General features: G+C 62.0%; 1 protein-coding gene across 19 annotated transcripts in view; it reads right to left on the reverse strand.

Annotated features, from left to right (window-relative positions):
- Nucleotides 1-527: 527 nt before the first annotated feature.
- Nucleotides 528-16,280, reverse strand: part of SHANK2 (SH3 and multiple ankyrin repeat domains 2) — a 497,685-nt gene continuing 481,932 nt past the window's right edge. For 16 of the 19 annotated variants that reach the window (XM_023238944.2, XM_023238943.2, XM_023238942.2 and 13 more), the window contains 2 exons: nt 13,815-16,224; nt 528-4,544 (listed from right to left, as the gene is read on the reverse strand). In XM_023238944.2, coding sequence (XP_023094712.2) covers nt 3,974-4,544; nt 13,815-16,224 — 2,981 coding nt within the window. In that variant the 3' untranslated portion in view covers nt 528-3,973. Of the gene's footprint in view, nt 4,545-7,183; nt 7,266-11,989; nt 12,897-13,814; nt 16,225-16,280 lie in introns of those variants that run through there. The other 3 variants (XM_023238947.2, XM_023238946.2, XM_045039690.1) reach the window with 3 other exon arrangements.

Genomic DNA, 16,280 nt, shown 5'->3' on the forward strand with positions numbered 1-16,280 from the left:
GTGTCTCCCCGGCTCAGCTCTTTGCCAAAGGACCCGAATCCTCTTGCCTCGAGGCTTGGGGCCCGCCGGCTTAGCACAACATGGCTGGCTTCGTGGGAACGACAGAGGCCGCCCGGTGCTGTGGCCCCAGAGCCTGGTGGGGGGAAGACCGGCAGGTGGGGGCATCGGGGTCTGTGCTTCAAGGAGAGCTGTGACTCCGGCTCCCCCTCGGCCCCACCCCCACTGCCGTCCCCAACCAGAGAGGACGGCCGGGCCTCGGCCGGGCTCTTGGAGCTCACAGACGTGCACGCCGACACGCACTTGGCTCTGAAGTCAGGCGTGTCTCCGTCTGCGTCACGAGAGCGCTTTAAGGAAGCAGAGCCGCGGCAGGTGAGCTGCCGGAAGGAAGGTTCTTACTCTTGGACGAAACCTAGTACCTGCTCAGTTGCACGGAGGTAGAGTGGCGGTGTTGTCCTACCTGCGTGAGATCGCAAGCTGGCAACTTGTCCACTCAGACAGCTACACTGTGTGTAATCAGAGCCACAACCTTAGTGCAATCGTATATTTATTTCTCTTACAGTCATTTTGGTTGCCATACAAGAGATCGAAGGATCGGGAGGAAGTGCAGATTACAGGAGCTCGTTTTTTGTTTCGTTTTTTTTTTTCTTTTTCAAAATAAAGTTTAAAAGGAATAAAAGCACAAAAGTAACAGCAACACAGAGAATGCGAACACAAGTTACACAAACCGTAGTGTGAAACATATTAGTTTCTAAAAAACAACAAAAAAAAAATTGGTTAATGGGAAAAAATCCATGTTTGTGGCCCACACACGAAGTCATCGCCAGATCACCTGGGTAATGCTTGCTTGTTCGGTAACCCAGAAAAAAAAAAAAATCACCATTTTACTAACTAAAGTACCACAGATAACCCACTTTGTGATATGTAGAGTTCAGCAAATCAACAGTCACATTGAGTCATTTTATATTCTATGAATTAACTTAAAATGTGCACAGACACCCTGGAGAAGGTATCTTGGCAGGTGTACATAATTTACATCTGGAGAAATTTTGGTTTTGTATACACAATGTTACAGAGACGAGGCATGTAAATGCAATTTATTTAAATTACAGTAGGTAAGAAAAGTTGATCTGAAAACCCGGGATAGTATTCACATGATCCTTATATGAGCAGTTTGACGTTTGTCCCACCATGGAAGAGGGCCTGGTCCTAACGTGTCCGAGGGGGGCAGGGGAAGAGCACTGGGCAGCGAGTTAAGTGAGGAACTATTGCTTTCTGGAGCAAAACCATTGACTAGGGCTCGAGATGGATTGGTCTTGGCAACACGTGTTATTCTCGGTCAGTGCGGGTTCTGCGGGCTCCTGTGACTTTTCTCTAATAAGACAAGGCAGAAACTGATGACTGCTCAGCTCTCGGTTTCCCCTTGCAGTCTGCTCGCTTCTGGTTAGTTGCCCGTGGCTTGAAGTCTAAGAAAGGGAGTGGCAGCCACCCTCACCGCCCGGCCGCCAGGGTCCGGTGGCTCTACAGCCACCGGTGGCCACCCAGCAGCGCCTTTCCCTCACTCGCACCTCGCCCCGGCGTGTCGCCTGGCACCGGCCACGGAGGTGATGCCAGCAGTAGGTAGAAGAAAGAAGGGCCGCGGTGAGGCGGTGTACTGACTGAATTTGGCAAGCTCACCAAATGGAAGACGGATAATGGCCAAACCGCCACCTTTGCACTTTGTGAACGAGCAGGCGGCCTCAGCAGGCCACCCACGGCGTCCTGGCGCACCCCACGACGGAGAGACGGCAAGGGCACGGGGGAGGGGGTGGGGTGGGGTGGGGGGGAGAAGCGCCTTCACGTTCAACTGACTTCAAGTAGGGGTGGGGCGTGCAGGTCCAGTCTGACTGCAAAGGGGTTTGGAGCGGAGGAAGGGCCGGAACTCAGTTTCCAATTCGGGGGCACGTGGCTGGAAGAACTGTGCGTGTGTGTGTGGGTGGGTGGGTGGGGGGTGCGTGTTTGTTTTTGGAGAAACCGCTGCATTGTGAATTGTAACCACTTCTGAAGAAATAATTGTCCTTCGATGACGAAGTTCTAGCAAAGATAGAAAATGTAACACAGCTCTGCTGGTTCAGACGCATCCAAATAAGGTTGATTTAAAAAGGTCATACTTTTCTAATTCCACAGAAATAGTATTATTAAATCACAAAAGTTTTTTTGTCTTTAACTTTCTAGCACTGAAGTGGCACAAAGGCTGCCTAGTAGACCAGCCACTTTTTTTTTTCTTAAAATATTGTGCTTATAAACTATCTGTACAACTATTTAAACTTGCAGTAAAGAAAGAGATTTTAAATTGCTAAATTTTACGTGTTCATTCTAGAGCTGTTCCAGACCTAATCAGACACTTGATTGTGAGCGTAAAGAAAAGAAAGGAAAAAAAAAATACCATGTTTTTATAATTAGAGATGGGCTAGGCTAGTTCTGAAATCATAATAAAAGCCAAAACCTGCTGTTCGAGTTTCTTCCAAGTGTGGGAGAATGTGCTGGAAGCCTGGCTGGATGTCCGGTGACCCCTGTGCAGGTGGTAACCTCCCTTGGAAATTGGCGGTATTGTCACAGGGGAGGGGACTCCAGAGAAGAGAATGGGTGCGACTCGAGAAAACCTCGCGAGAGAGGGGCCTGCCTGGTGCAGCCCGGGAAACCTCCCTGTCTTTCCTTTCTTCATGTGTCTGCTCCCACCCTCAGCCTGCAGCCCACTGCGTGTTCTGGACCCTGGGTCCTGTGTGGACGGACGCCTCAGCCACCGGGTTCTCGAAAAGCCTGTCGTACCGGCCAGACTGGTGGGGTTCCCTGGCCTCAGAGAGCAGAGGGGCGGTCTCGGCAGAGATGCTTACTCTCGGCAGAGATGCTTACCCTTGGCCGGGCTCAGAACAGAGGTCACTGTGCCGCACCCGGGGAAGATGCCGTCTCCCCCACAGCAGCACATGCCCGCCATTAGCCTTGTGTCTCCCCCTCGTGGTAAAGTGGACGCTCACCTGCTCTGATCTTTGCAGAACGAGACACGCTTTCCATTTTAAAAACGTGCGAAAGGCAGAGAATCCCCTTCTCACCGCGCCGGGGACGCTCGGCGGACAACTCCCCGCTCTTCCCCTAGAAGAGACCCAAGCGGCCGCGCACCGGCTGGCTCCCGGGGCCGGGCCTCCCTTCCTGCTCGGAATCGTGACTTTGTGCTTTGACTAACTCCACGTGACATCTGTTTGACCACTTTGGAATTATGCTAATAGATTTGCAGAAAGAAAGAAAGAAAGCTAAGCAAAGCCGGGCACGATCCCATCAGACTCCCCACCACGGCCAGGAACTTCCTGGCCAGAGAACCACGGATGCACATCGCGGGAGGAGGCGGGGTAAAGAATCCAAAGGAAAAAAAACAGATTCTCTACCTTTGGGGCCCAGCGAGGGGCACCGGAGAGACAGGCCCGGGGTGGCTTACCGCAAGCCAAGTGCAGGAAATAAAGGAGCAAGTGAGCATGGAGTGTCCTCCCGGAGGCCGCGAACTGAGGCGGGCCGGGGGTGGGGGCGGGAGCTGCCCGGAAAGCAGAGGAGGGAGGTCTCAGGAGGTATCTGGAGCGCACCGGTGTCTGCCTGCGAGAGCCGGGCTCCCGCGCTAAACCGGCGGGGGCGTCCCTGGGACCTGGCAAAGGGAGGTCACCTGCACGCCGCGAGGCAGGCCGTGACTCTCTTTCCGTGGTGGCAGGACTCCCTCCCCTCGTCCCCCGCTGCACAGAAACAGCCCGTGAAGCCCCCGTGCGGAGTGGGGGAGCCGCCAGGCTTTCGCTCAGCCACACCCGGACACACTCGGCGTTTCTTTGGGTACCGGGAGACGAACCCGTGGAATGGGGTTGGCGCTCACAGACCGTGCTTGGCCGCCCGCATATTTCAGTAGAAGCCCATCTCTACTTATAACAAGGAGTCTGTGAAGGTAAAGGAGCAGCCACCCTTATCTGTCCAGCAGCTGTTTCAGAGCCCTTTCTATGTTCATTCTGTGCCCGACCCGAGTCACCCCAAGGTCGATTAGGTCTTCCTTCTGAAGGTTTGGTAGGTGACTGCCATCAATCTCGTTGTCCATGAAGGTCTCTTTATGCTCACCCAAGTTGAGACTTTCCAGCCAGTCCGCCACGTCTGGTTTAGTCCACAGGTGCACAGGCTTAGTCGTGAAAGGCTTATTTGAGATTGGCTGTTGCAGTATGGAGGGGGACGGCGATCTGCTTCGTCCCGCTGGGTTCAAGCCAAACAGGTCCCCGGCCGGGGGCTGGCTTGGAAGGCTAAAGACCTCTGAGAGCGTGGGGGAAGGGACGGCAGCGGCAGCGGGCAGGGGGGCGGGCAGAATCTCCTTGTTCATCTCCGTTGGCGAGACCACGGGGCTCGGGGCGCGCCTCGTTCCTGAGGTCCTGCTCTCAAAGTCTGTGGGCCGGCTCTGCAGGGTGATGGGCTGCGAGGTCCCCGGGCGAACCGTGAAGGTGACCGTTGTGCTCCGTGTACCTGAGACGGTGCTCATGACCTCTGGGCTTCTGAAACGGCAACAAGAGAGGAGAGCGTCACAAGCCGGGTCGCGGCGCGGGGCCTGCGGGACGCAGGTCGCCGAGGAGGCGGCGGGAGACATGCTGAGGGCAGGTGCACTGGCAAGTGAGCGGACGACGCGCCACGCCAGGACCGGGGCAGGGAGGAAGGGGGCAGGAGGCAGAGTTCCGAGAAGACACCACAGCACACACACCGAGGCCGCCCACCCACCTGGCCCTGCGCGGGGACGGGGGCGGGGAGGGGGGGTCGGCTGCTGCCTGGGGCGGGGGGGGGGGGGGGCGGTGCGCCTGTGCCGCGGGAGCACTGAGGGCCAGACGAGGATGGCCACTGAGGCGCTTTTAAGGGCTCCCTCGGAGACCTGAGGTCGGGGCCTGAACGAGGTCCTGCTCCCTGGGTGCGATGTGTCTGGGGACATCACAGGTAGATCGCCAGCGGGAGGCAGGTAGAAGGTAGAGCGCCCTTCGGGGGAGACTCTCTCTCCCAGCTGCCTGTCAGGCCTTCAGCCTTTCGGCCCGAAGGGACAAGGGCGGGGAAGGGCCCCTGCAGGCTGGCCCTGCTGCAGTGAGTGGGCAGCCCCACACCTAGCTTGAGGGCACTTGGGGTTTGAGGAAACCGTCCACGGACCCTGAGAGCAAGCAAGGAGCGATTTGCCAAGACGCAACCTGTACTGGGCCCGAGCGCTGTGACTTTGCCCAGCGTCGGCAGGGCCGTTTTGTTGCGGGATGGGGTGGTTCGCTCGGGCGGTCTCAGCCCCGCGTGAAGCCAGCGTGAGAGGCTCGCTGGTGGTGTGTCTGATGCTTGGCAAAGAAGCAGCGATCTGAGAGGAACCCCACTGTCCCGAGTGGCAGCGGGAGTCCTCCCCCCCCCCCCCCCATGCCCTTCCTGTTGTGGCAGGTGCAGTCCAGGGGCCGGGCCGGGGGCAGCCTCATCTTTGAGGTTCCGCCTGCACTGGCCCTGAGGGGGTGACGAGGCTGCATCGTGCTACCAGGGGAGGCTCTGGTCTGTGTGCTCGCCTGTACAGAGGGGCCTTCTTAGGTGCAGCCCCTCACTGGCCCTGGCCAGGGCCCGCAGCAGGCCGTCCGGCCCCCGGGCTCCGGTTCACCCTCTTCCCTGCTGCCCCCAAACTGAAGGCATATCCATGCCGCTGCTCGGGGACAGCCACAGCCCCCGGAGAGGCGGCGAGAGCAGCTGTGGGTTTCTTGCCTTTTGGGCTCATTCACGGGAGTGTGGATGGACCACCCGCCCCCTTCCGGAAAGATCCCGGCCAAACACCAGTGGGTGCGCGTTGTGAGCCTTTGTCTCCGTGTGTGAGCTGGGGTCCCCTCCCTCCCAGCCGGCGAGAGCGGGGGCCTGCTCGGGAGCGCGGGGAGAGTGGCACAGGTGCTAACGTGGTGGGCGGTGAAAACAGACAAGGACAGGGATGGGGGGCCCTCTCTGAAGGGAGGGGTGAGCTGGGCACGCGGCCCGCTCTGCCTGCTCCCTGCCTCAGCTTTCCTTTTGCTGCTGTTTGTTTTCTCTGCCACCGACAGAGTTGGGTGTAACCACCATTCGGCTGCCTCGAGGCCTCTAAGCCTCGTGGCACTTCCCCACTCGGTGGCAGCCGTTGTGGCTTTAAGCACGGAATGCTGGAGCAGTAGTTGTCGAGGGACCCCCCCCTCCCCGCCCCATCCACAGGCAGCTTCCTGGGGGTCAGGCGCCCCAGGTGGGGTCTGTTAACCCGGTCGAGAAGCCCCGGGGGCTGTGGGTGCTGGTTATACCGGAGGGTAAAGACCACCCATGTGCTACTGCCAGGCTGGGCTACTCAGCATCAAGGGGGAGGAGCCCTGCTGGCGTCCGGCCCCCCACGCGGGGAGAGGGAACCGGCACCTCCCGCATCTAGATCCGGGTTCCCGAGGGAGGGGTCGGCTGTGGACGCGGCAAAGATTTAAGGAGAAGCCTGCAGATTCTGCTGCCCGAGCGGGTTGGAGAGAGCCCACTCCGGTGCCAGCCTGGGCCGCGGCTAACGCCGTGGGGTGCTCTTTAGCGCGGCCTCTCTGCCTGCCCCCCGGTGGTAGGGCACAGCGGCAGGGCCCATCTGTTCGGGGGAAGACCCGTTCGCTCTGCTGCCATAACGGCAATTAAGCCAAGATGGTGGAGATGAAATCACGAGTCAACGCAAGGCTGCTCCATCCAGAGGCGATCCGAGTTGGTAACTCGGGCCAAGGACCTTTGGGGGAGGACAGCCGTGCCGTGGAGAGTGGGCGAGCCTCCCACAAGAGCCCCCTTGCTCGGGCGCTGCCTCGCGGCAACAGTCCCGGGGTGCCCTCTCCCAAGGTGACGCGGCGTGGCGACGGCGCCCGGGACCCCGGCTCCGGGCGGCCCCGGCACAGCGGTACGGTGAGGGAGTCGGTCCCCAGGCCCGGGCCCCGTGGCCAGGGCGTGGGGGCGTCTCTGAGCAGAGGCCGCTGGTCGGCACCGCTCGCCCACTGCAAGTCTCCCAGCCGTCCTCACTTGGCCGGGAGTGTTCGTTTTCGAAGGAAAGCTCGCAGGCGCCAGGGGCGAAGAGGAGGCTCCGCCACACGCGGGTGGGCAGCAGGGAGGGACAGCAGCACACCCCAGAGGTCAAGGCAGTTTCGCGGGCGGCACTTACTTCTGCTCAGCACGACCCTCTTCTGTTAACACCCATCACGAGAGCACGTGAAAATGACAGAACGGAATGGCTTGAGACAACACTGCAAAATTAATTAAAATTAAAACAGAGCAGCTTCTTTGGACAGATGAAACGAAAGCAGAGGTACGGACACTGGCCGAGAATCTACTGACGCTCGTCCTTTTTGGCCAAGGAGGCAGGCCGAGTGGCCGGTCCACACGGCGGCCCAGAGCGGAGGATGAACACGGGCCTTGCTTTCGTGGTTACAATGGGAAATTCACGACCCTGCCTTCTGTGGCTCGGGAGCACGTAAGTACAGAGAAGACCGTCGTCAGGGAAAGCCTGTCAAGAAAGAGACAACACGGGGGACGCCTGGGTGGCTCAGGCGGTCGAGCCTCTGACTCTCGGTTTGGGCTCAGGTCACGACCTCCGGGTTCATGAGTTTGAGCCCCAAGTTGGGCTCTGCACCGGCAGCGTGAAGGCCGAATCAACGTGCCCTGTGCGGGAGGGCGCCCCTTGGGTTCCCGTGCTTTGCTGCAAATCTACACAGTAGGAGATGAGAGCCCGGCGGCCAACGATGGGGGGACATCAGATCTGGCCACGTGTCTGGGGCCGGCCCCCGACCCCTGCGGGATATGGCCCCGGAAAGAGTAACCGGGAGAGTCGGAGAGGCAGAGTGAAGGCCGGCCCTGGGCTGGCCCATCCTGCCCTCCTTCTCGGTAGCTCTGTTACTCTCGGTTCCCCCACGCTAACGGCATTCACAGGATCCTCCTGGTTGCAGAGATCGTTACGTTGCTAAGCAACTGCTGGGTTCCCGGGTGGAGCACACAGGAATCTGTTGCCCTCGTTTGGAACACAGACACACGCACGCGCACACACACACACACACTCTCCCTTGGATCAGCACTCTCTATGCCGCCTTTTAGATCAAATCCACATGGAAGCGGAATTAAAGCAAGAACTGAGAGCTAACCAGGGACATACACAGAGACGTGCTGTTATGCCATCAGTCAGTACCGGGTACCTGGGATGGGGGAAGGCAAAGCCAAGCGGCTTTTTCACTGTGTTTACAAATTCCGTCTCGCTCCGGAACAATCACCACTGAACGTGGGCCAGAGGCCGCTCAGTGACGACGGCTCGGCATGTTTGCTGTCCGCGCTTAAGCTGTCTGCACAGCGTTTCGACAGGTGGGGCGTTACAGACACACAGGGGATGGGGAGGAGAACCAAGTCAGGACCAAGCCTGCCCGAGGTCCGAGCGCTGCCATCGGTGTCTCCACGCCTGGGGCCTGTTGCTGCCTCTGATGCCCAGAACTCACAGCCACCCTGGGCCCTGAGCACCCCGAGGGCCCCAGTCTGTCTGCATTCGCCGGGCTCTGGCCCACAGTCGGTGTGCAGTGTCGTTGCTGTGTGGATGGCGGGTGGAGACAGTTAAGCTTGTTTCCTGATCGGCGTGTTAAGTGACATGACCGAGGTTACAAGAGCCAGACCGGGTGCGTGAGCGGGTGCCTTGGGTCCTCCCACCGGAACATTCACGTCCAAGCAGGTCAAGAAGGAACCCAGGTTTCAGGGAGAAGCATTCGCCCCCTGATGCGTTCCCGCGGACCGATCCTAATGTCCAGACCGGAAAGAGAGACCCTAAGGACCAGACTTGCAACGGGAGGTCGCGTGAGCAAGGGGCAGCCCGCAGCCGGGCCGGGAGAACCCTCTTGGAACACGGTCTTCGAGAAAACACACCGAAAGCAAATTTCGGGAGCCCCTGTAAGTAGCACTCGCCTAATTATCTGCACCGACATCCCCTTAACGCTTCAGTCGGGGGCCACGAGATGACAAAGCCGGCCTGATGGCACTGAGGTTGTGAAAATGCCATTAAGCAGCTTCTGTTACTGAGCCAGGTTTGAAGTCTGTGCTCTGGGACCAGCTGGGCACAGATAATTTTTTAACAACCCAAATTGATTTATTTTAAAACCAGGAGGCTCTCAGGACCATTATTGCAGAGTTGCCGTAGAGCCGGAGGCAGGGGCCGGGCGAGGGCTGACACAGGGGGGCGGCCATGTGGGGGCCTCAGAAGGGCAGCCAGGAGCTTGAGGGCCGCTTTCCCGAGGACTGGGCCCTGCTCACACCTCCAGGCAGCCTGGACCCCCACCCCCGGGGCCTCCAGGGGATGACTTCCCTCCCCCACAAGCCCATCTGTGTCTGGGCGGCGGGGAGGGCCAGGCCCACGTTACCGCTGGGCCCACCGAGAAGGGTAGGTGATCCGGAGGGGCCTGGGGACCCAGCTGATGCCAGGCCCTCCGGACGGGAGCCAGACGGGGATCCCCGCCAGCTTGTGCTGTCCTTGTTCCTCCCGGCACACACAGGGTCACAGTGAGACTGACTTTCTGGGGCCATGGGGATGCTGGGCAAAGAGCAGCGTGCGTGTCTCGCTTTGGAAACGACGTCTGGGGCGCCACAGCGTGTAAGTCAGGCCAACGGAGCTGTTCTGCGTTCCTGAGGCCCTCGGCCTTCGAATCTACCCCCTCGTCTGCGGAGCGCAGGACCGCTGGCCTTTGCACGTGGACCCTGAAGCAGCTTGCTGAAGGGTACCTGTGCCACCTCGAGAGCCACCTGGCTGCCGGTAATCTTCATGACACGGAGATGAGGTCAGGCTAAGCCTGGAGCAAGCCCGCGATGGCCGCCGTTGCTCGGAACGCAGTTCCGCCACCCCCCGCGGCCTGCCAGCCCTCTCCGGGGGGGGCCTCAGTTTCTTCGGTGTGGAGAGTGCTTTCTGGCCTCTGGGCTTTGTGCTCGCGTCCCCCTGCCTGGGACGCTCCGTTCCTGGTTTTCCACACAGCTGGCTCCTTTTCGTATTTCAGGTCCTTCAAAGGTCCCTTCCTCAAGGACGGTCACCTCCTTCCTGCCCATGCGCACTCCGACTCCACTCGTGAATATACTTTCATTCCTTTGTGGCACTTGCTGTGCTCTGGGTGTGTCTCATCACTTATTGTCCGTTTTCCCCCTCGCGAGCGCAGCTCCCCAGAGGAGAGACCTGGAACGTCGTCTGGTTTGGGGGTGGGTCCCAAGGCTCAGGAGAGTCGATCGCTAACCGTGCGTCTGCTGCCCAGTGTCCCAGGGCCCAGGCCCCTGCGGGCGTGGACCCCTCCTGCTCCGCTCGGCCCTCCGGCCTGGCACTGGTTCCTACCACACTGCAGCCCGGGGACTCATGGCCAGTGAGGCTTCCGGGCCCAAGGATGGTGTCCCGTCGCTTCCCAGCTCTGCCCTGGGGGAGCCTGCCCTCACCACGCCACCTCCGGCAAAACGTCAGGCACTCCCCAGCGGGGAGACCACCACTTGTGGGGACCCTCCGGCACAGTGGAGGGAGGGTGGCCGGGCGGGTACCCTGACTCTGAGCTTCCCGGGAACGGCCGGGGCTCTGCCGCGTCCTCACCCACTCCCTGCCCTTTGATCTAGGTTGACACTCTCTTCAGAGTTGAGGCTGCTTCCTGGAAAAGTCAGCCTGGGCGTCTGAAGGCGCCCTTGCCCCTGAACTGCCTGCCTGGCGGGGTGTTTCCAGGTGGTCCGAGGAGGCGCCTCCCACGATAGTACGCGGGAAGGCTGCCTGCTCACCTTTTTACCAGGTATTCGTAATCAGACACCCCCAGACCCGTGTCCTCTCCGATCTCAGGGAACGGACACACGTGTCCCCCGTGAGCGAGGGCCTGTCGCTCTCGTCGCCCCTGTCCCACCCTGGGCTCTGGTGAGAAGTGAGGGTCTCACCGCACTTGTTAAGAAGGACCCGAGGGGGCAGGTGACCCCAAAGGGGGGAGCTCCAAAACTCGGCCCTCTCGGGAGACCACACCGTTTCTGTGGGGATGCGATTCGCGCACACGGCCGCCCCTCCGTCTGCCTAGAAGAACCTTTCCCTGTCCTCAGGAGGACGCCCTTCATCGCGGGTCCGGGCCTCACGCCGCCAGGGCCGTGCCGACAGGAGCCTCGAGATGCATTTAGACGGGGCAGGGAGCGTCCTGGCGGGTGAGTTTGCAGGCTGTGTCTGCTCCCCAAACGGGCAAATACCCAGGTCTGACAACCAAGGCAAGACCCAGCAGGGGAGAGAGAGGCCTGCTCCGGGGACAGACCCACAAGTGAGGGGGCAGCCCGGCCTCCCCTCCCGTCCCGTCCCCTGCCCAGCAGCTGTCGCCAGCCTCACCCTTGTCAGCAGCCCACATCCACTTAGAGCTTTGCCTGGTGAGGCCGTGGGATCAGCAAAGCCTCGGTAGCCGGCAGAGTGCCCAGTTTAGTGCCCAAAGGCAATGACTTTCCTCTCCGTCCTTGGGCCTCGGGGCCATCGGCTGCCACCGACGTCAGTGCCAGCCTCGGCCGAGAGCAGAGGATAGGACGCCAGCTGCAGGTGCTCATCGGTGCCGGAGGCCGTCTGGTGACCAGCAGAGAGCTGCCTTGGGTGTGCGGCGGGGCTCGGGTGAGCCACCCTCGGCGAACTCAGCCCCGCGGGCGGGTCGGCCGGCCGTGCCTTCCTCCCAGGCTGTTCTCTGGCTCCTCCAAGGGCGCGGGAGTCGGACCCTGAGACGCCCCCTGGGTCGGAGGTCGGGCTCTCTGCCTTCCGGTGGAATACCCTGGCCAGGCGCTCCCCCTCTCGGCCTCCGGTTTGCTCCTGTGCTCACCGGGCAGAAGCTCAGGCCCCGCAGAGCACGGGGCCCGGCATCTGGTGAGGCCTCAGTAGGTGTCGGCTGATATTCGCGTTGTGAGTGAATTGGGTTATAAATAGCAGAACGGACCGGGGGGGGGGGGGGGGGGGTGGCGGCCGTCCTTGGCTCCTGAGCACCGCTTGGAGGCGGTCCTGCAGCAGCTCTCCAGAAATCCGGCGGGTTCCGCCGGGTGACGTGTGCCCCGAGGCCCCTCCCCGCTAGGGGAGCGCGGGCGGGGAAGCCCTGGGGAGGCGCAGCTCGACGCCCGCTGCCCCCGACCCCCGGGGGGGCTCACCCGGTTGGGGAAGGCACGGAGGAGGCCCCTGGACCGGGGAGGGGAGCCTCGGCAGCCTGAGCCCTGGACTCCTCCCTCGGGACCCTCCCGTGCGTGCTCAGACGTGGCTAAGGAGGCGAAATGCCAGGCGGAGACCTCAGCCCGAGTCCCCGCTCGGCCTCCCGCCGCGCACGGGGACCTGCCACTCGGCGTCTCGGTCGCTCTTCCTGGAGAATGGGTACAGTCCCTACCTGCCCCCCTGCTCCCCAGTCAGTGTCCTCAAGATGCTTCGCTCACATGCCAGCACCCGGTACGGTGTGAAACACGAGGAGAAAGCATCCGGATACTCGTGCTCTCACGTCAGGCAGCGATGAAGAGCTGTACTGTTACCTAAGGGGAGGGGCAAAACCGACCGCTTTTAAGTCCTTTAGGACTTTCGAGTTTATAACATTTGAAGTTGTGTGTAGACGTCTACCGGAAATGGGGTCTTCTGCGGACTCTGTCTTCAACTGGCGGTACTGTTTGAACCTCACAGTTGGTGGTGGATTCTCTATGCAAAGACGGCGTGTTACTGTGCTTCTTTCTACCACGGCCGGCCAATCGGTGTTTCTCCCGGGTGTAACGCGAGCCACGTGAGAAATTGATTTCCGTCCATAGGGAAAGACAGCTGGGGAAACTGTGGCTCTTGGCCCGCACGTGCAGGCCCAACCACGGTGTGGTGTTGCTGGTTAACGGCCCAAGACGTGTGAGTCAAAAGCCTGTCCAACGGGAGTATGGAGAAGACGGGTTAGTCAAAGCGTCAACACCTAGGCGCGGACGTCAGCGGAGGCCAGCAAACAACGGGCTCCCGGGACGGCGGGGGGAGCGCCCGGCACCCCCAGGGTCTGGGCAGAGGCTCCAGGCAGAGAGCCAGCGGCCCGCTCTAGGGCGTGGCGTGCCTGGGCAGAGCCTCACAAGTGGCCCCTCACATTCTACCCCCAGCCGCGACGGCAGCACCTCGAACTCTGCGTCAGACTGTGACTGGCCACCCCGTGGGCAACCGGCCGCCTCCTTCCGTGACGCCTGCCAGCCGGGATGGGAAGGGCCGGCGGGGGGGCTGCCATTTCCCTCCGAGTTGACTAGTGAAGCCACAGCCTGGCACCTCCCCAGCCCTCCGGCCGGTCGGCGACAGGAGGAGGCGAGAAGGATCCGTGCACGCTTCACCACACGCGCGCACGTGTGCGCGCCCCGACCCACTCACTCTCCATGGGCACGGTTACTCCCCTGCCACCAGCTTGGTGGAGCTCACCCGTTTTGGCTTCTGCGAGGCTCCAGAATGGCCTTACGGGGCGGGGGGAGGGGTGGGGGTCCCGGCAAGGATCTGGAGAACGCGGAACCACAGGGAGCAGCGCTCCCCTTTGGAAGCCAGGGCAGGGATGGTCTGCCGTGGCTGGCTGCCTTCTATCCCAGGTCTTTACGCGGGAGAGCCACGTCCTGCCAGCGTGGATGCGGTCCGCACTCGGCTGTGCCGGCGTCCAGGAGAGGAGGGGAAAGGGACGCAAGCGTTGTGTAACAGGTGTGGCCCGCGCGTGTCCGCTCCGGCTGCTCCCCAAGGGCACTTCCTGGCCAGCACTGACTGGGCGAGATGGGAAGGCCGGCAGGGGGCAGTCTCTGTCTAAGCCGACTGTGGGACTTACCTGGGAGCGAGGCTGGCGGGCTTGGTGCCCGTGGGCGAATCCAGTGCTTCCCCCGGCTTGGCCGATTTCTCTCGGTTCATTTGCTGCAGGATTGAGTTCAATTCGCTGATCACGTTTGCCTTCGGGCCCGAGCGAATCGGGCTTCTGACCTCCGAGACGTCACCCCACAGCTTGGAGGTCCTCGGCGGCGTCACCTTCGCGGCCCCAGGCTGGGCGCTGCCCGGCGGGGGCGGGGGCGCCGGGGGAGGGATGACGAAGCTGTCCACGTCTTCTTCCACCAGCGCGTCCTGGTAAAGCGCGTTGCTTTTGGGAATGATGGGCTTGACTTTTGGCTTCGGAGGCACCGGGGGCTTGTCCACCGTAAACGCCTGCCCGTCCGCATAGACCGTGCAGGTGTCCACGTTGTCCCCGCCCTCGGACGACAGCGTGGACATGCTGGACACCGTGGACACGGTGCTGGTCGTCTCGAGGTGGTGGTCGCTGCTGCTCCGGCTGTCCACCTCCTCGATCCCAGAGTCCGTCACGGCGTCAAAGTTCTCGGGGGGTGGCAGGAACGAGGCGGGCAGGCAGTTGGAGAGGCCGGCCGGCTTCTTACTGTCCGCACAGTTGGCCGGCTGGCTGGGGTTCAACGGAGGGGGCTGGGAGGCGTCGTGTTTCTTCTGCTTGACCAAGTCCGTGAGGGCGGGGACGGAAGCGATGCGGTCATCGGGGATATCAAAACTATTTGCAAATTCCAGGGGGGGAGGCAATGGCTCTGTAAAAATAAAATCCTCGTCCAAATCCACGGATGCCAGAGGGGGAGGAGGGATGCGGAATGGCAAGATCACCGCCTCTTCCACGGAGCCCGCCGCCACGATGGTCCTGCCGGGCGCGGCGGCGGCGGGCTCGGGGCTGGCGGAGATCTGTAAAGCACCTTCGGTTTCGGGAGCGCCTTCTGGCACCTCGGACAGCAGGCTGTCTGGCTTGGCCTCCGCGTCGGCCTTCTCTTCCTCTTCCTCCAGCAGGCGGTCGGTCTTGGTGGCGTCCACGGTGTGGACCATCAGCAGGCCGGCCGACCTCTGCTGGGACGTGTCCACGATGTTGATGAGCATGTTCTTCTTGTCCTCGCCCTTCCGGTCCTTGCCCAGCTCGGTCTCGTACTTGTTCTCCGTCTCCTGCCGCCTCAGGGGCCCCCGCGTGTTCTGCCTGGTGACGGGAGGGAAGCCTGCTTCCACGCTGGGCCGCATTTTGGTATCGATGTAGAGAGGTTTGTGGAGGTCGGCCTTCGGGGCCTCCCCCTTGGAGCCCTGCTGCGACTCCTTCATGGCTCGGTCCCTTGCGGAGAGCGCGAGGGCCAGCGGGGAGCTGGGGTCCAACAGCCGCCCCGTGAGCGGGTGGACGTAGTTCTCGGGGCCGGCCGCGCTGCCGCCCTTGGGGGGCACCGCGGGGCCGCCGTCGGGGCCCTTGGCTTTGGATGTGGAATTGAGCGGCCTGCCGGCCTCCCCCTGAGCTGCGGCCTCGCCTCCGCCCGCGAAATGGTTCTCGGGCTCCCTGGGCGCCGCCCCCGGCGCGGGCAGCGACAGCGGCTCGGCGCCACCCTCCTCGCCGAAGTCGGCCTCCTCGGGGAAGTTGGAGGAGCGCACGCGGGGGGCGGGCGGCCCCAGACCCACGTCCTCGTCCCCCAGGTCCGTGGACAGGAAGGCCGGGGAGTTCCTCCTGGCCTCCAGCCGCTTCTCCCGGTCGCGGACGGCCCCGGCGATGGCGGCGGCGAAGGGGCTGCTGACGGTCAGGCTGTCGTCAGGCCGCAGCTGGCCCGGCTGCTCGGAGGCCTGGGGCTCGATCTCGGTGCTGCTGCCCTGGCTGCTCTTCCCGCTGCTGCTGGTGGAGGGCTCCTTCACGATGATGGTGGGGATCGGAATGGAGCACGTCTTCTCGGGGCTGTCCTCCACGTTGGACTGCTTCACCAGCATGCCCTTCCGCCGGGCGGGCTTGGCGGGCACGTACACGGCCTTGCTCGCCACCCTGCCGACCTCCGAGTACGGGTTTTCGGGCATCTGGCCCCGCTTGCTGCGGAAGTTGGCCTGGGCGGCGGCGCTGCGGCTGTAGAGGTCCTCGGAGTCCAGGGAGTAGCGGTCCAGCTCTCTCCTGTAGTACAAGCCCTTGTCCCTCATCACCGTGGCCACCGTGTCCGAGCGGGCCGCGGGGGGCACCTTGGCGGCGGCGTTCTGATTGAACGCCGGCTTGATGGTCCCGTAGACTCTCGGGGTCGGGGACTTGGGGCAGTTGTAGGCGGTGGGGGAAGGGGGCGGCGGGGACGGGGGCACGGACTGCGGCGGGGGAGGGATGTCCTCCGAGGTGTCGGGCATGGACAGGCTTCTGGTGAACTTCAGCATCGGAGGGGCCAGAAACTGACGCTCTTCCTCCGTTATTCCTGCAAAAGGAGAAGGCAGACTCAGCTTTGGACCGTGATGGCAGCCCCCCACCAAG

The sequence above is a fragment of the Felis catus genome, chromosome D1 (genome assembly GCF_018350175.1).
Source record: "Felis catus isolate Fca126 chromosome D1, F.catus_Fca126_mat1.0, whole genome shotgun sequence".
NCBI lineage: Eukaryota > Metazoa > Chordata > Mammalia > Carnivora > Felidae > Felis > Felis catus.